This window comes from Oreochromis aureus, linkage group 14 (genome assembly GCF_013358895.1).
Source record: "Oreochromis aureus strain Israel breed Guangdong linkage group 14, ZZ_aureus, whole genome shotgun sequence".
NCBI lineage: Eukaryota > Metazoa > Chordata > Actinopteri > Cichliformes > Cichlidae > Oreochromis > Oreochromis aureus.
Genome location: NC_052955.1, coordinates 35,443,114 through 35,462,371, shown reverse-complemented (window position 1 = coordinate 35,462,371; position 19,258 = coordinate 35,443,114). Strand labels below are relative to the sequence as shown.

The 19,258-nt window shown below is 40.1% G+C and overlaps 1 protein-coding gene across 5 annotated transcripts; it reads left to right on the top strand.

Annotated features, from left to right (window-relative positions):
* The first annotated feature begins 38 nt into the window (after positions 1-38).
* Positions 39-18,779, top strand: inpp5ka (inositol polyphosphate-5-phosphatase Ka). 5 transcript variants are annotated; one of them, XM_031744115.2, is made up of 14 exons: positions 39-242; positions 641-722; positions 2,687-2,953; positions 4,589-4,693; positions 4,809-4,917; positions 5,012-5,128; positions 8,023-8,198; positions 8,357-8,468; positions 8,565-8,674; positions 13,349-13,580; positions 15,320-15,457; positions 15,539-15,622; positions 15,724-15,828; positions 15,965-18,779. In XM_031744115.2, the coding sequence occupies exons 2-14, from the start codon at positions 652-654 to the stop codon at positions 16,052-16,054; spliced, it is 1,716 nt and encodes a 571-aa protein (XP_031599975.1). In that variant the 5' UTR covers positions 39-242; positions 641-651; the 3' UTR covers positions 16,055-18,779. The 5 variants fall into 5 exon arrangements, 4 of the variants coding, with proteins under 4 accessions (XP_031599975.1, XP_031599976.1, XP_039478173.1 ...); XR_005615443.1 differs by lacking the exon at positions 39-242 and adding an exon at positions 268-478 and having other exon boundaries at positions 15,539-15,640; positions 15,965-15,985; XM_039622239.1 differs by lacking the exon at positions 39-242 and adding an exon at positions 269-478.
* Positions 18,780-19,258: the final 479 nt, after the last annotated feature.

The following is a 19,258-nucleotide window of genomic DNA, read 5'->3' as shown; positions in this document are numbered from 1 at the left end:
TTTTTTTTTTTTTTTTAAACTAGCCAACTTCCAGTCTCAATTAACAGGTATTTTCCCAGCTTTCTGTTCCAGTCGTGTGTCTTACTTGTAACAAAGTCCTTATGCCTTATCCTGTTCGTGCTTTTATTTTGAAAGTAATCAACTTCCCTATTAGTGAAACTCCAGGCTGGATTATTGATGTACTGTACAGCTTCCTGCAAATAGATAAAACAATATTCACAAGTACTACTAAAGCATACCAGGTAGTGTACGATAAGTCATTATCGGGCATAATTATTGATTAAAGTGTTTGCTGTTAAATGTGAAAAAAGAAGCTGCTTGGTTTCGCTAACTGCGCAGTGTAGCTAGCGCTGTGTTTATCAGATGCAGCACCACGGTAGTGAATGGCTGTAAGATGTTAGCTGGATGTAAATAAATGCTATAAGCTTGGTAGAAAAGAATATGCACAAGCCGGGGGTGGAAAATGTGCCCTACTCAGGTTAGTTAAACCTCAGTCCTTACATGAAAACTTAAGTTTGTGAGTCAGCGGTGTCAGCTAACAACTATGTATAAGAGTTGTACTTTTACTTTGTCCTTTCATTTCGTGGCGACGTGAGCTTATTGAAGTTGATTTGACTGGATTTGCCTCTTTGCCTGCCAGGTGTGGACTCGATGGAGGACAGTGAAGAGCCACTGGACAGCCAGCAGTTAGGCCTCGGAGAGAAGGAGGAAGAAAGCTTCAGGTTGGTGCATGGGTGTGAAAGATGAACAGAGTCACTGTGACAGGGTTAGCTTTGTGTTTCTCTGGGAAGAAGTGACTGTATTAGAAAAGGCTTTAAGCTATCAGGTAACTAGCAAGCTTTGCTAGTAATTTGAATTTATAAAGTGTTGGGGTGAGACACTTAGACATGCACTAGTGCAAAGTAACACAGTTATAAAACATTAGAAGTTCACTCAACATAATGGAGTACAGACTTGTGTATCAAAAAATCCCTTAAAAAAGCTCCTAAAGTCACAGTCTGCATATGGAAAAAAAAAAAAAAATCAGGGGTCTAGTTAAGTGACGTGTGGACAGTAATTTAGAAAATGAAATTCATGCATTCAGTATGACTTGAAAGTAGAGCGCCAATGAGGTGCATATAGACAGATGAAGCCGGGCACATAAACTCCAGTTCCTGGCTTCAAAAGCTAATGTCCCAATTCATACCAACTGCTCACGGTATAAAAGTAATTGTAATTAAGCTATTTGGATGTTTTAACCTTTACTGGGAATTTATGCTTTAGCTGTAAATTTGCACTGTAGCTACATCATAACTGGAAACCCCTGTGAAACCATACAAAGTAAACTGGACAGTTAAACAACAATTCTCTAGAAAATGTAACTACATGTGGGGTCAACGGTGTCCACAGCTATGGTGATTGATCTGAAAGTTAGGGAGTATCTCACCTCAGCTAATGTACTCAGCTAAACCTCTCCATCATGCCTGTGGTGTATTTTTTAGTGGAATTTTCCATCTTTTATTAATGGTCTGTATGATTGACTCAACTCAAGTGGCCAGTACAGGAAGTGCTTTGTGGTTTGTTTGTTTGTTTTTTCTTACTTGCTTGATTTTTCTAGCCCCGTGGTTTTTAGTCGGTTTTGGTGAAAAGTCTTTAACATTAGATATCTGACATCCAAAAACAAACAGAGAAGAAATATTTCAGCTTTCTACTTGAATAATTTGAAAGCAGGAAAACGCTGTTGTGCTGCAACAGCAGTGATCTACTTTTTGTAAATGAACTCAGTCTTGCAGTGGGATGGGATGAAATGTTGAATGGTGCCCAAGTTGCTTGGCTTATTTATATTAAGAAACAACAGAACATTTTCTTGCTGTTCTCACTATATTGTACTTCAGCTCCAGCCCTTTTCCCACATGTCTTCTTTGTGGTGTTTCCACTGATAAGGCATTTCTGTCTTGTGTGTTGTGGTGTTGTTTCAGCCAGTTGAGCTTCTCCTTTTGTTGGCCCAAAATGACATAACCAAGTTTAGTGGTAAAGCTGGTTAAAAGATGTATTCCTTTCCTTTCCTCTCTGCTGAGCTGTGTTTGTCCTGCTTTTCTTACTGTATGATGCATTTCCACATTAGCTAATGTAAGGCTTGTGATAATCTGGCTGCCTGGTGTTGCTCTCAGGACTTCCAGACTTTTCTAGAAGGATGTATGTTTGTCCCATTTGGGTTAAATGTGCTCCAAGACTAGACACAGTCCGCTGTTTGCCAGTAAACAAATATGACTGCATTCTGGCAGGTGGATTAGGTTGCCCAACAATACATACCTAATGCGGATTTGAGGGAAAAAAAAGCAATGTGTTGCTGGTGTTCTGCACAAGGAAAAGACAGCTGAGTGCCTGACGGCTTACTTAACGAAATGGGACGTGTTTCCAATCACAAATGCAAGTTGATTTCCCAATGTTTAATAGGACTAACCTTTAGACATTTAACAATGAGATTATAAACAGTTTTCAGAACACAAAGACAAATTGTGGGCAAATGAACCAATTCTCTAATCACTCTGTTCAACTCTGGAGCACCTAAACCCCCGAGCTGGGATTTTCCTCACTTCACTCATTGTTTTGATTTTACAGAAGGAGGACTGTGGCTCATTTGATTCTCTTTTTACATTTCTATTTTGTTACTTCCAATATCTTCCATTACCATTCGAGACCACAGCCGGCTCAAGCAGGCCTCACAGTTTTGGACCAGGATGGATGAAATTACTCGGCTGTTGGGCAGCATAGAGCGCACACGCACCGAAAGTGTTTCCACACAGTCGACAGGCAGCAAACTGGCCCTGCTCCATCGGCTTCACCAGCTGATGACCTGCGTCGAGGACTTGAACCCCAAAAACGAGCTGCACGAGAAGGTGGTCAAGACCCTGGATTACGCCTTCCTCGTCTGCGGCAAGAGAGCCAACAAGCCGAAGAAGGACAGCTTCAGGTGGAGACTGATGCTGCCTGTTCACCTGCCTCTGTTGATGTTTGAAGCAGGAGATTTTATCACTTTAATGAGTTTTTACTTGTTGCAGTAGTGTAGCTTGTCTTTCCCTGTGTGCATCAATATGCTAAAATGTGGTTTTAGAGACAGCTGTTGTATTGAAACTCAGCAGTCATTTTGAAATGCCTCCATGGATTTATCTGAGCATTTAACTTTAAATTATCTAAATTTCTGTGGGATTTCTCTGGGATATGAGAAGAGCATCAAAATCAAATATGATTTTTTTTTTTTTTTTTTTTTTTTTTAAACTGCTTGATAGTTTGTGACTAATTAGTGTATTAGAAATCATTTATATTACTTGATTTTTGTGTTTATATTTCTACATCTTCTACCAAAACATCCTCATATATTGTAATTCAGGAGTGTTCCATCACTCTCCTTTAATGCTTCTGATCAGAGAGGCATTTTTTGTCTCACTGTGGACACATTTTAATATTGCGGAAAGCAACACTGAGAACTCATTGTGGCTGGCGTGATCCCATTGCAACATGACCTGTAGTTGTTGTCTGGGTTCAGGCTACAACCAGAGGCCAACACAAGACCCTGTTGATTCTTGCTGAGTGAAACCATCCAAGAAAATGCAGTCTTTTAAATTTAATTCGTATGCTTTTGTTTTGTAAGTGTGAAAATATTATTCCATATTATGAATGTTGCAAGTTTGGGTTCAAGGATGACTAATCTGATTATGTGTCAATTGCATCAGCCTGGCCTGCTTACGGTAATTGCACAGTGCTGATATTGTGACAGCTTTTAAACCTGTGTTACGGGCTCGTCTTTGGTTCGAGATACGCTGAAAGGACTTCTTTGATTGTGAAGCTTAAATGATATGCTGCAGCTGAATGTGTGTACAACGTGGACGCAGCCATCCCAAGTCCCATCTGTGAAGCCTTGAGCTGAGTGTTTAGCTGCTGAAGCCACATGTTGTATTTGTATCATCTAGTGTCACATGTTTTATTGTAGTGACCTGTCAATTACATGTTATGTTTTAGGATGCAGCCTCTTCCTAAAGTATATAATGCTTTAGTGCTCCTGTGACTCTAATGGGGAGCATAATATACAAAGTGAACATTGTGTTGTCTTAAGAGAAGATTTGAAATTTGTGATTGAGACCACAAAGGCACCAGGAAAGAGTTTATTGAGGTCATAGTTCAGGTCATCTGATTGGACAGTTACCCATAGACTTCTTTTGGCATCAACAGAAGTGACCACTTGCTGGCTGTGGGTGTAAGAGATTTTCATACCGGCAAAAATAAAGACATAATTTAAGATGGTCTCGTTTGTTTTAAAGGTTGAATGTTGTACATGATATCTAGTTCAGGGGTAGGCAACTCCAGGCCTCAAGTGCCGGTGTCCTGCAGGTTTTCAATATCACCCTGGGTCAAATTATGATTTTATTACCAGGCCTCTGGAGAACTTCAAGACATGTTGAGGAGGTAATTTAGCAACTTCAATCAGCTGTGTTGGATGAAGGACACATCTAAAGCCTGCAGGACACCGGCACTTGAGGCCTGGTGTTGTCTACCTCTGATCTAGTTGTTTACTTCAGACTGTTTTTAATTTCCTCTTCTGTGCCCACAGGCTGCACATGGTGACATGGAATGTGGCCACAGCTGATCCTCCAGATGATGTGACCACACTTCTCCACCTGAACTCCCCAAAGAACCCTGACCTTTACGTCATTGGGTAGGTGATGTGATGCACAATGCATCTGTATAAGTGGATAAGAGGCCGACTTACAATCAGAGCTCTCTCTGTGTGTGTGCGTGTGCGTGTGCATGTGTGTGTGTGTGTGTATTAGTCTGCAGGAAGTGTACTCTGGCCCGTTGAGGTTTGTGTCAGACGCTGTGTTCGATGACCCATGGAGTTATCTATTAATGTCGCTTTTAGCGCCACAGAAATACATCAAGGTAAAAAATCTTAGAAAACACCCACACATGCATTACAGTGTATGCACACTTTCACAGGGTCAGGAGAACACAGTTTGTGCTGTGTGTGTTTCAGGTGTCGTCCATAAGAATGCAGGGCCTGCTGCTGCTTTTCTTCTCCAAGCTGGAGCACGTCCCCTTCATCAGAGACGTCCAGGCGACGTACACACGCACAGGCCTCTTTGGTTACTGGGTGAGAAATGCTGAACTGCTTTATTATTTCACTTTTAGACAAAATTCAGATTAAAAAAAAAAAGGATCTAAATCAGTCAGATCAGACAGCTGTGTTAGGGCTGTGCGATATGACCAAAATTTCATTTCCTGATAACGATATATATCGCAAAATAGTGCATTTTCTTTGTGAGTAGTTATTACATGACATGCTGCAGGGAAAAGCCTGTTTTAACGTTTGAGTCTAACGTTTATTTTGAGCACCTGATGGCTCTTTTTTGCTTCTCATCCGTAAACTCTCTCCACACTCTTTCACGTGATTCTTGGTTAGGTGGCCGTAGGTGGTAGAAGAGGTTTGTCGTGTTTGAGTCTGTGGTGGGGACCAGTTTGCGGCATAATTTTTCATAGTACAGTTTTCTGGTCCGTGTCATAACAAAACCATGTCCATGCTACAGAGGTAGCCCCTCGTTTAGGAATAAGGTCCTCGACTAGTCTTCTGTTTGGAGCTAACTGGTTATGCCTCATCTTCACTGGCCATGCTGGTATTCTCTGTGCCTGCATCCACGTGGTGACTGTAAGCACCATTTACAGTTACTTCATATTTTTATTTGAGGTAATTTGTTTGATGCATATTCAGAAATTTGATGTTTGAGAATAATGTATATAATTTCAGTTATTTTGAAAAGTCTCAACAGGATCTTGAGCTTTATTGTGAAAAGTTTGTGAAAAATAAACAAGCAGACGGTGGAGCCACACGATGGTTTTACCGTCTTTGTTGCTAACGAAAGTACACGTAAAAACTGTTGATTGTCTGTCTGTAGTGTGGTTATTTTAAATATAAGAGAAAGGGAGAACTTTAAGAAATTAATGTAGCCACTACAGTGACCATCAAAACGATGAAAAAATATTGCCGTAAACAGTTTATTTTGCGACACCACGAAACAAATGATAGCGTAATATGAAACGATAGATGTTTTCATATCGTCATCCGATATATATTGTCCTATCGAACAGCCCTAAAATGTATTTTGTGTGGTTTTTTGTTTTGTTTTGTTTTTTTTAATCTGGTCCCTGCATTGGTCCCCTCAGGCTTTAGATACTACTCATTAGAGCTGGGCGATATGACCCAAAATTCATATCTCGATATTTTTTAGCTGGATGGCGATATAAGATATATATCTCGATATCTTTTAAAGCCATAAAGTAAGAACAAAAGAGTTCTTAGTCAAAGCTGTGTCCCAGATGTCACACAGGCAATTTTATTAACATACAGCATAGATGTACATGAAAAAAACTACTCAAAAATAAATTATGAGCATTTATTAAAGAATGATGCTCTATAAATAAAAGAAAACTATGTTGTTTTGTGCATAACAAAGAGCTCACAATTGTGCAGTCAAAATGTAAACTAACAGACGCTGAGCATAATAACAAAGAGAGATTTCACAGCTGCTCTGTTCCCAACTTCTACTGCGTGACTGACAGCCTGGAGTTTGAAATCCGCTTCGTAACCATGTCTCTGAACAGGTGCCATTTATGGTTCTTATACACACAAAATACGGTAATATTACGTTGAAGCACAGTAGTATCACTCCGCGAGGCTCCTCGGTAGCCGTAATGCTCCGACAATCCATCAAGCGGTGCAGCTCCGTAGCTTAGCAAAGTCGAACTAAAACATTTATTGACAGATTGCTGAGCGCTGTGTATCACATAAAATCGATTCGCGGTCATCAAGCACAACCAGAATTCATACAAAAGGCGCGCAGTCAACTTTTGAGAAAATGAAAGGATTTCAGGCCGTGCATGGCGTTAGCGTGGTTAGCTCGTTAGCGTGGCTAGCTCGTTAGCGTGGTTAGCTCGTTAACACGTTGACGCCATCCAGCCCCACGCACGGGGCGATGCGCAGTAACTCATTAACGGAGATTTGCCGTGTCCATCTTGTTGCTGCCTGCAGGTGAAGCGATGGGGGAGGAGGGGGAGCTGTGTTCAGTGAAGGAGAGGCGAGGTCGAGTAACGTTGCGTAAAGACAAAAGTGGACGAAAGAGAGGCAAACTTGCAGCTCCGCAACTATAATTATGTAACATAGACTATATCGATATAAAGGATATTGTCACATCTTATATCTCGTATAAAAATATATCGATATTTTTAAAAAACTCGATATATCGCCCAGCTCTACTACTCATCTCTGTTTGGTTATTTGTTTAAAGGTGTATTAAAATTATTATTTAAAAGCAAAACATTCTAGTACTTTGGGAAAAACTATTATTCAAAACAAGCCTCTGCCTCCAAAATGTTTAATTAGTGGATTTAGAATGTCTTCTTTGAGTCTGTCCTCATTGTGAACAATGCAGGCTTCAGGTTTCCTCCTTCCTTTCCTTCCTATTCGTGTTGGATGCCTGTTTAAGGAAAGCCTAAATCAGTTATAGCTTATCGTGGTGTCACAAATCCCGCCCACAGATACTGACCTTGAATTCAGATTTTTGGTCAGCTCAGAGGAACTGTCTACTTTCAGCTGGATGAACTTGATCATCATCATTAAGCAAAGCTCATACTTCCAAGAGAAGTAGTGCTGGCCCCTTCATAGACATTGGTTTGTGTACTCCTTTCACTGTCATCGTTGGAGCTGGTTTTCTGTTTCACATGTGTAAACACCCTCTAATGTGTAAAACTAGCACACTTCTTCTTGAAATGAGGAATTGAGTAACATGTAGGAACATATGTCAAACCAGATCCCACTTTGTGAACTCCAGTATTTTGTTTGGTTTTCAAGAGGGCTTCTGCATTCATTACATGAGGGTCACCAGCTGATGGAGGACTTGTGTGTCTCTCGCAGCTTAAAAACTGAACAGAGTATGGAGTCTAGTTCAACACATTCACTGTTTTTCTCCTTTCTCAACCCTGTTTCACTCTCAGGGTAATAAAGGCGGCGTCTCCATCCGATTATCTTTCTATGGCCACACGCTCTGCTTCCTTAACTGCCACTTGGCTGCTCATATGAAGTACGCCTCTGAGAGGGTAGATGAGTTTGAGTATATCATGGACACGCAGAGCTTTGACTGTAAAAGAGCTCCAACTATTGTTGATCACAGGTGAGAAGACGCACAGGATACAAACTGTGATTCACCTGAACGTTTGGGATAAGAAACGATGTTGAAGCTTCACATATCTCACCAAAGTCACTTCTTCATTATTCTTTCATGTGTCACCGTCCTCCTTCTCTCTCTCTTTTGCCCCTCTCCTGGTCAAGATTGGTTTTCTGGTTTGGAGATCTCAACTTCCGAATTCAGGACCACGGGATGCACTTTGTCCGCATCTGCATCGACAAGCAGAACTACAGCCTGCTGTGGAGCAAAGACCAGGTGTGGCCCTTTAAAGAGTCTCATAACTCCTGATCCTCCATCCCACATAGCAGCCTCAGTGATGTGACCATGAAACATGTGTGTTGTTGTTTTCAGCTGATCATGATGAAGCAGAAGGAGCAGGTGCTGCAGGAGTTTGAGGAGGGGCCTCTGGACTTTCAGCCCACATATAAGTTTGACCGTAACTCTGATACTTATGACACCAGGTAACACAGAAGAAAACATCAACATAAAAACCATGAATCATACTCACTCTTCTCTTTGCTCACAGTATGCTGTATATGTTTTTATCTGTACCTCTTTCCAACTTTACAGACTCTACAACACATGGTTTGGCTTTAAGTAAGAGTTCAGAATCCATTTGTCCACATTTCCCTCTTTCTTCTTAATACATGTCATTATCTAGCATGTAGTTCACCTAACTGAGCTTCACTATGTGTGTGTACACACTACTTTTAACATGGCAGTAAAAGTAGTGTCATGGTTTTTTTTTGTTTAGTTTTTTTAAGGTGGTAAGTTAAAATGTCATTCATGTGTTTAAAGGCTTACTGAGGATTATGTTTATCTGTAACATGCTGCACATTAAACAAACACACAGGAGGTGTTCAGGCTCCTTTCAGACATGTGCTCCTTTCCTGCGCTTCGTGTCTTAAAGAGCACACTGCCCATGTTTCTCTAAAAGTTGGGACAGTGATCTGATGATGTGGGTTCTAGTAAGACTTATGTGTGACTTTCAGCACGGCACATGAATGCAGTCACATCAGCTGGATGGGCTTGCAAAGAAATTTCTGTTGCACGTGTTTGTCCTGCATCTCCACTTCTTCAGTACACTAAAAGGCATGATTCTTCTGGTGAAAGTCCCGATCATCAATAACACGAGAAAAAACAAAACAAAACGGTTTGACACGCCTGCTTGTAGTTTCTAGCTCATGATCTTTGGACAAACTAATATCACAGACAGCTTAATATGCTCCTGTGTATCAAAACAGCAATACACAGTAAACATTTCAATGCAAGCACTGGCCAATAATTAAATCAGAGTGTTAAACACACTGTTAGTATATCTCTGGTTTTTGGAGAGGCACACAGACCTCTCCAAAAAACACTAAACACATTTCATCTGCAGTCAGTTCTCCCTCATTTACTTTTCTCTACATTTAGTATTTATTACACATCAAATACAGTAGGAAAGTCTTCACTGTGACCAAGTTTATGAGTCAACGACAGATCAGATTAATAATGTGTGTAGCTTGTTGAGCTAATTGTGGGAGTCTTTCATCTGATTTTATTTTTTTATTTTTTTATTTTATTCCTGCAGTGTCACACAGCACCAGAAACCATCACCAACTTATCCAAACCAGGACAGTTGGATGTGTTTTTTCTTAGGCAACACTTCATTAATTACTGCTAATTACTGCTGTGTACTTCAGTTCAGCTTTAGCTGTTTTTAAAGGGTAAACTTTATTAAAGTTTATAAAGTGTGGAGGGATTCTCAATACTACATGTAGGATGTGACATTTGCAAGTGTCCAAGTGTCTACCAAAGTATAAGCACCTTGGTCAGAAATCGAGAAATGACGTCCATTGATGTACTGCCCGATGTTGGATATAGCACAGCTGGATCAGTGTTATTAGACCACTTAATTAAAGTCTAATGAGTAACATTAATCAATCAATCAATCAAATTTTATTTATATAGCACATTTTAAAGACCGAAGTACACCAAAGTGCTTTCCAGTAAAATCATGATACAGATAAAAATCACAATATAAAATATAAATTACAGATATAAATAAAATAAATAGAATATAAAATAATTACATAATCTAAATGCAACGCCAGATGTAAATTACCCTAATTAGCCTTGAATGCCAGGTTAAACAAATACGTTTTTAGATGTGATTTAAAAGACTGAATGGAATCTGATGCGCGAATATGAAGAGGAAGAATATTCCATAACCTGGGTGCGGCAACGGCAAAGGCACGGTCTCCTCTGGTCTTCAGCCGAGACCTAGGTTGCACTAAGAGCAGTTGGCCCGGTGATCTTAGTGCTCTCTTAGGGCTATAGAGACAGAGGAGATCAGTTAGGTAGTCAGGTGCCATATTGTTTAGGATTTTATAGGTAAACAATAAAATTTTAAAATCAATTTGATATTTAATAGGAAGCCAATGTAAGTTGGCCAGAACAGGGGTGATAGAATCATACTTTCTAGTGCCGGTCAAGAGACGTGCTGCGGCATTTTGGACCAGCTGCAATCGCTGAAGAAGAGAAGATTGTAGGCCCAAGTAAAGAGAATTACAATAATCCAGTCTTGAAGTGATGAACATTAATGTAAGAGTTACTCCTAATGTAAGAGTTACTCCTGTGTGAAAGAGAGCCGTCACTTTAACAGATTTATTAGCCAGCAGTGTGTCTGAAAGGGGCTGAGCAGTCTAGGAAAGACAAACCTGGGGTTGTGTTTGCAAAGCAAAGACTGAAATGCTTGTTCGTGCTACAGATTTTCATCTGCGCTCACATTACGGCAGCTGTTAAAGGTACACTGTGGATGCTTTGATCGCTACGGGCACCTCAGAGCAAAGTTTTAATTTTGCGTGCATTTCCCCAAGAGTGCATATTCCTGCTGATAGGTGATTGAGATAATGAACCAATCAATTTAACACAGTGCAGGCAGAGGCAGACAGTAGCAAGAGTTTTAGCTAGCATAAATTCCTGTTTGTCAAAAATGATATATATATATATATATATATAGTGTGTGTGTGTGTGTGTGTGTATATATATATATATATATATATATATAGAACATTTATAAAAGAATCTCCACAGGGTACCTTTATGTATCATCTCTACATTGATGCAAATTTAACCTACAGCATTAGCTTTCAGAATGTGTTATATAAATATGATGTGCGTAACATGGATGGCTATAAATGCATGTTTTGGTAATACAGGTACTACCATTGTGGATAATAGAGTGTGTTTGATTACAACGGGGTTTCAGTCAGAGTTGGCACTCTGTATGATGGGGGGTTTCTGGGTGATGGCCAGAGGTGTGTGTTTGGTAAGGGAGGAGGATGGGGGATGAGGGGTAAAAATAGGCATTTTCAAACTGATACCTGACGGTCCTTTGGTGACAGTGATGGTCTTTGTACTGTAAATAAAAGGTAAATGGACTGATTGTTATATAGCTCTTTTCTACTCTCCCGGAGTACTCAAAGTGCTGTATACAACATGCCACATTCACCAAATCACACCCATTGTCACAAGCACTGACACTAAACCAAGTGCTTTTTTTCTAACAACATTCACACTCCGATGGATGCATCGGAGAGCAAGTTGGGGTTAGTATCTTGCCCAAGGATACTTGGCATGCAGACTGGAGGAGCCAGGGATCGAACCACCAACCTTCTGATCAGTAGGTGACCTGCTCTACCTCCTGAGCTACAGCCACCCCACAGGTTCCTTTAATGTGACCTGGAAAAAAAAGTGCTGCCAAGACAGATTTGTTTCCAGCTATGAAGAAGAATTTGAAGGAGAAAATGAGTGAGGAGGATTTTGATATTTCTGTCATTTCTGACATTGTTCTTTGGTTTCATATATGTGCACAAACATGAAGGGTAAAATATTTCTAGTGCCCAAAACTGCAGTTCCTCCAACAACCGTTTGGAGGCTTGCTCCAAAAGTTACTCAGTCCCCATAGAGACTCTTGGGTCCTGTCCCAACTTTATAGCATTATAAAACAGGTTTACCGAGGCCTAGTATTCTTAACAAACAGCAGTTCAAAGAATACATCAGTGTGCTGGTTTTCTTGTACCTGTGAAATTCTTTCCAGTGTGAGTACAAGAAAATAATTATTAGAATGTAATGTGTTAAATTTGTTTAGATCACAGTAATAAGGAAGGATTGGTCTGTGTTTTAGTTTGGCTTAGCTGTAGGCTTGAGAGTGTGTGTAATTGTTTAGAGGGAAAGGAATTTATTGACACTGAGGGTCTGCTGTCATAAAAGGAGACAGGAAGCTACAGTTGGGGGTTGCTGATGCGGATGCTTGTACCTTTAATAAAAACTCATAATTGCCATAACTTAGAAGTAGGCTTGCAGGAGACTCTCCACCTTATCTGTAAATGTAAGACAACAAGAGGCCAATGGCCCAGTGGATGCAGAGTGGGGGTCTCAGTGTTTGTAATATGTTAACTCTGTTTTCTATGTTGTGTAGAGGAATTTGGTTTAACCTGGGTGAGGAGATTACTTTTATGACCCCCAGGAAGTCACGTATACAGAGACACACACAAACAGTGCTTTGACTGTTATGACGCACCCACACCTACATGCACATTCACTCACACTGACATGCACATTCACTCACGTGCACAGACATACACAGGTACGCGTACACAGTCATTCACGTGCTCGTGCACATAGACACAGACACAGAGTTTGCAGCACATTGTGGGGGGTTTTATGATGGGGTCGCTCCTATAAAGCTGCCTGGAACTAACAAAGGGGTGAAGATTGTTTCAGAGGGACACCGGCCTCGTCTTCCCTTCTAGAAGTGCATGCTTAAATGAAGATGAATGAAGATGAATAAAGATTTTGTAAAAATGACTACTGGGTCCGGTGCATCTCTGAAGGCCCGAGGAATAATAAAGAACCGGGGTAAAACTGATTTCCCAACACCAGTTACCCTGTCACTGAGGTCCTGGCATGTCATTTGCTGCCTGAACCTTTTATTCTCCCCAGCCCCACATCATATTGGTATAAGGCACTTCAGCCAGGCATGTGCCTCATACCAACGCAAGTTCTTGCTTTAAACACTTCACTTTGTCTGACAACTCAAACCGGCCTCTGCTCTCTGTCCATCTGTCATCTATAAACTACCTTTCCAGCGCTAAGAAGCGTAAACCTGCCTGGACTGACAGGATTCTGTGGCGACTCCGACCCAAAGCCCTGCCCCCGGATGAGGAAAATGAAAACAAAGTTGGGCTAGATGCAAAGAAGCTCAAGCAGCTGGAAGAGGACATGGAGTACCCCCTGAAAATTAGACAGGACGTGTACACCAGCATCATGGAGTACAGCATCAGTGACCACAAGCCTGTCATTGGTATCTTCACACTGGAGGTGAGAAACTGGAAACTGTGACTGTCCAGATGCAGTCAGTCACCTTTCAGTCATTTGTTTATGACCTGAATTATTGATGTAGGTCATCAGTTGATTGTATTGTGTATTTATTGTTTACACTTTTGGAGATGATGTAAATCGTCATCTTTATTATAGTGTCCCACTAAAGGTGAGCATGCAGGATGTGATGGGAAACATCATTTACTGCTCAGTGTAGAGGTAGATGCAGTTATAACTGGGGTATTAAGCGGATATTTTGAAATATCACACTCATTTCACTGTACAGATAAGTTTTGACAACCCATTCTAAAAATAAAAATTCATTTTTAAAGGACCAGTAACTGAATACATGTACCAGCGTTACGTATTTAAAATACAAAATATGAGTAACTGTATTCCGTTACAGTTACCTTTTAAAAAGGTGGTATTCAGAATACAGTTACTTTGTTGAAATAAATGGATTACACGGTGGTCTTTTTCTGTTTCATGTTAGGTTATGCCCTCTCTATTTTTGGTCATTCCATGCCGGTGGAAACCCAAACAAATCACGCATTAAGAGGCTCTAATGCCTGTGTCTTAATCTCTCGGCCCATGTCACCTCTACTCGCGGTCCGCATAATGAAGCGAAGAAATATTTTTAAAATTTATTTTTCAAAAAAATTGTTTAATATGGAGGCAATAGGCAGAGTGTTACAGGCATAGCCGTAAAGAATGTAGCCTCATGGGCAGTGTAGTTCGTGCTGCAGGGAGACTGGACTGCTATACCTGTTATGTGTCTGTGAGCGTGAGGGAGGGAGAAAAAGGAGCATCGAAGAGTACGAGTTGTCACCGACCAGAAACCGGAGATGGAAGCATTTAAATATAATAATAACCACTGCAGCCAAAAAGAGTGCCCGAGTGCCCAGTAGTAAGTAAGCTATTAAGACTCGACTGTACACTGTGTTTACAGTCGTGTTTTCCTCCGAAACAGTAAGTTCCATTGGAGCAGCCTTTCAACGCCTCTTTCTGTCTCTCGCTAGCAAAGTTGACCAAGACAACAACTGTTACTCATTTTATATTAAGATTTACAAATCTAGTTGGTATTGGTATGGCGAGTATCCTTCAGTAATAGTAATAAATCACACAGCAATAGTACATTCATGTAGTTGTAAAAAGCTTGATAATATATTAAGTAATCGAAAGTATTCAGAATACGTTACTCTCATTGAGTAAGGTAACGGAATACATTACAAAATACATTTTGGAGCATGTATTCTGTAATCTGTAGTGGAATACATTTGAAAAGTAACCTTCCCAACACTGGAAATGAATATGGTTCCTTAGCAGTCCTCTTTTTTGGGGGGTTCTAATGATTACCTGCACGGTAATATTGCACATATAAGGTAACCGAAAGCACTTGAAACTATAAATTTATCTGAAAATTCTTTATTGTACTTGTAACTTAACTTGACATGTCATTTTTCCCATAGACATCCATACAACTGAAAGTGTTTTTGTATGGAGAAGAGTCGCCCCCTGCTGGCCATTAGATACAAAACAGGTTTTAGATGCTTTGGCTTCACACTCTTCTGACAAAGTGAATGTGACTTCGATACAGTTTCTTACAATCACCTCTAACTATGCATCATAGATTTTGTTATGATAGGGTGACTCTCTTATCCCTCATTTGAAAGCTGTGTGGGTCCTCTTGTACAGAATGTGGTTTCTAACTTGGACTGTTGATTTGTGTGTGCCTCCAGCTGAGGAAGATGTACGAGACTCCTCTGGTGCGTCTGCGGGCAGAGGGCGACTGGAGCGCAGATATTGATGCCATGGTGGTCTACAGCCCTCTGCAGCCATTCCCCTCCAGTACTTGGGACTGGATCGGCCTCTATAAGGTTGACAACTTATAGATATATTTCACTGCTGGCTGGTTCAGTGTGCTAGTTGAAAGTCTTCATGTTTGTGTGAATTTTCAGGTTGGTTTCAGCAGCGTGTCAGACTACATCACCTACACGTGGGTCAAAGACGACGAGGTGGCCTTCAACGAGGAGGTTATACAGGTGGTAACTCATGTCTGAGTGAGTGGGACTGCAGTTTGAACACGAGCCGGAGCAAAAGTGCAGGTAACTCTCAGGTGATGGAAATGTTCTTGTTTCTGTAGGTTTATGTAAGTAAGGAGGAAATCCCCGTGCAGGGAGGAGACTGCGTGCTGTGCTACTACTGTAATGCTCTGAAGTGCATCATTGGAATAAGTGAACCATTCCAGGTAATGATTTGGAAATAATACATGAAAAGATATTGTCTTTTATTTGGAATTACACCTTAAAAGGATTTTCTGCAGTATTGTTCTCATGTGGATGAAAGTCAGCATCAGTGTTGTTATCTGCTCATCTGTCTTTTAGGTCCAGGCATCTAAGGTAGCCATTGAGGAAGGCATGCTGCCTGAAAGGATCAATGGACTCGACAAAGCTGTGTCTGGTGATGACTTTTAGAACTGAAGTCAAATGTCATAGATTTGGGAAACTGTAAGGTTTTCTCTGTCGCATTTCTTAACCTGCAGCTGAAAAAGCAACTTAGGAACTGTTCTATCTTTTCCCCATCTGCATCACTGACCTCTCTAATGCTACCAGTGAGGCTGTTTTGTTATTTACTCCTCAGCAGTCAAACGGATTAAAATGGAAGCTCACATTTAAATTGGCATCATGTTGAGCAAAGAAATTTTACTCTTCTTTTACTCTTCATGAGTAAAAATAAATAAGATGGAATGCTTAGATTTTACCAAATGTGTTTGTGTCATGATGGATAGGTGAAGAATATTTTAGGGTTTGTGATACTCAAGGAAACGGTTAAGGTCTGATTATCCACAAACCACTGCAGATACAATTACTCATTCTTGTACTGTGTTTTTTTTTTTCACACGGATCCATGCATTCACTCCACCAAAGTTATATCACTGAGTCCACCCAGTGGACCCCCCTCCACACTTGCAGTAACTACAGTGGTGTTCAGAGCCATTGCGAACCAAAGTTTCATGTCGCACCACTGTTTTTGAACTATTTTGCAACCCACAAATATTCACCTTGAGTGGTTTTCAATTTGAAGGTGTTTTCAAGACTTAACAGCTCCTCTGGGTTTATGGCTTTTGCCACAAAGTGTAAAAAAAACAACAACTTTTCACTGAAATTAAAGTATCTGACACTTTTGTTCACATCTCCTGATGTGCAGAATATCACAAGTCAAGTCTTGCATAGTCCAAATGTGGAGGCACATGAAAGCTTGGCTTTGTACTTGGTCTGAACACACTATAATGCTGTGGGAGGAAAAATACTCACACCTACTCTTAATAGGTTCAGCTCCAACTTCACTTTACTGCTACTGTAACGAAAAGGAAAAGGGAACATGAGTTAGCAAAACCCACGGGCCGTGTTTGTTTGAAGGGCACCATGGTCACGTTCAGACTGAGTAGTTATTCTGTGAAAAATGAGCATTCAGCCTCCACTGCTTACTACTTGGAGACGAGTATCCTCGATGCCAGTGTTTGATTCTACACTGCTAAGTTTTTATTTCAATGGCAAAGCCGGTGTGATGCCAGACCAGCTGCTTATACATTAAAAATGTCTTAATTTATGGTTAGATAATGGCTAGTTAGAGCAACCCCTCAGATGACAGTAGTCAAAAGAAGCTCTACGTCCACAGTCACTGCATGTGACTCTGTAGAGGTCTGCAGGACCAGACAACTTAAATTTCCTTTCCACTCTTCTTTAAAGCAGTACAGACTTAAAAGGAGGAACTCCTTTTAAAATAGACACAGAGTTTTTAGCTGTGTAATCTGTACTGTCCTGAAAGCATCGCTGACGTACGTAAGCTGGATCTAGTCATGATTTTAAATGTTTCCTGTGTTATTTAAAATATTAACCGGGCTTTTGGAATATCCAGCCCTGTGACTGTGAGTGCTATAGGGAGGTGAGATGATTTCGTAGCTTTGATTTTTCTCTTCTCAGTGTTTTAATGAACTTCAGTTGCTCCTGGAGGACTTGAAAGCATAGCATACAACCTTTGGGGGGGGTTTTGTGGGGGGTTTTTTTTAGCTGTGGCTGATTTTTTTGCTTTCTGCCATCCACCTTCTGGAAGGTTCCAGTTTTATATAAGAAAAACAAATGATTCCTGTCATGACATGGTTGATTGTGACATCACAGCAAAATGCAGACCTTCAAGAAATGTTGCACTGTCTACTGTATTTGTAGGCTCTCATGGTATTGTTTGTGTGATTCAATACTATAAATAAATGTGTAGTTTTGATTGAACTATGTGAATTCAACAAGTGCCTCTGACACACCGCTTTACATTTACTGTACTGTACTATGCTGCTTAACTTTGATACATGCATTGTAACATTGACTTGATTATTTAAAACATAGCAAAATGTTTGTGGCCCGTTGGAGATCTTTTTGAAGTGTACATATATTGCTTTGGTCTGTAGAAGCATTTCCTGATCTGGATTACTTTAGTTTGAAGCTTTAAAAGTATCAGCTGTAGAGGTGTCTCCCCCATCTCTTGAATTTAAAGAAACTAAACTGGCTTGTGATGCTCAAAGCACCGGTAAAAAAAAGAATGTTTAATACATACATATATAAATATGTTAGGAAAACTCTGAAGCAAATTCTCTTCCCAGACATTATGACCCAATGTTAGCTAACAGCACACTTCCTTTAATTGGCAGATGTAGACAAAAGAAAGAAAATAGTTCCTGCTCACTGCTTGCAGTGACGTTTGTGGATGGTTGTAAGGAACCAGATGCTGCTGCTGAGTGTTAATACCAAATTAGCTTTTTGAGATTCCAGGTTCCACTGTATTCTCAATAATGTCACATTTCTAAAACTAGGAAACCCACACCAAAATAATCTAGATGAGTGCTATAGTCCAGGTGAAATATGCGAAAATATGCACACTTGATTCTTAGAGGGGATTGTCCCTTGAAGTATTGCTGTTTTAAACTTTGAGCTACCGAAATATTTGTTGTGAATGTTGACGTTATTGACTTGTTGGAATCAGTTATACTTGCAAACATATATACATATATCAGTAAATATACATGTATGTTTTAACTGAAGGGTGACTTATTTTCTGAAATGCCAATGAAACATACTGTAACAGAATGCAAATAAATTTATAGCTCTGAATATGCAAGATTAAACCACTGCGTTTGTTCTTGGTTCAGTGGGTGTCACTTGTCTTTTCAGTTTCAAAGTGCATCTGCTGTCCTCATTTACAGCTTATACTTGTTTTCATGGACTCTGCTAAAGTAAAAAAAAAGAATTAAAAAAATCAGCTCCTGAGCTTTAAAGGTGGTTTTGGCTCACAGGGATTACTTACAAACACTGAGCTCATTAAGAGAAAATTTAGCATTTGTTTAAGATGAGCACCCACAATTGTCATCTAAAACGTAATATTATTTTGGTATGTAGCATTTTTGGAATCTTTAATGCTCAGTTACATTTATACTATCACCGTTTATTATTTCTAATTTAAATGATTATGTTTCTGCATTAAATTTCTTCTAGTGGTTCTGAATTTCCTTCAAAGTGACTGCTTTGACTGACAGGCTGGCTGACAGTTATCTGCAAGGCCTCACTGAGTCACTGAGCTGAACCACTTAACTGTGTTTGTTCTGTCAGTCTGTCTTGAATCAAATTTTA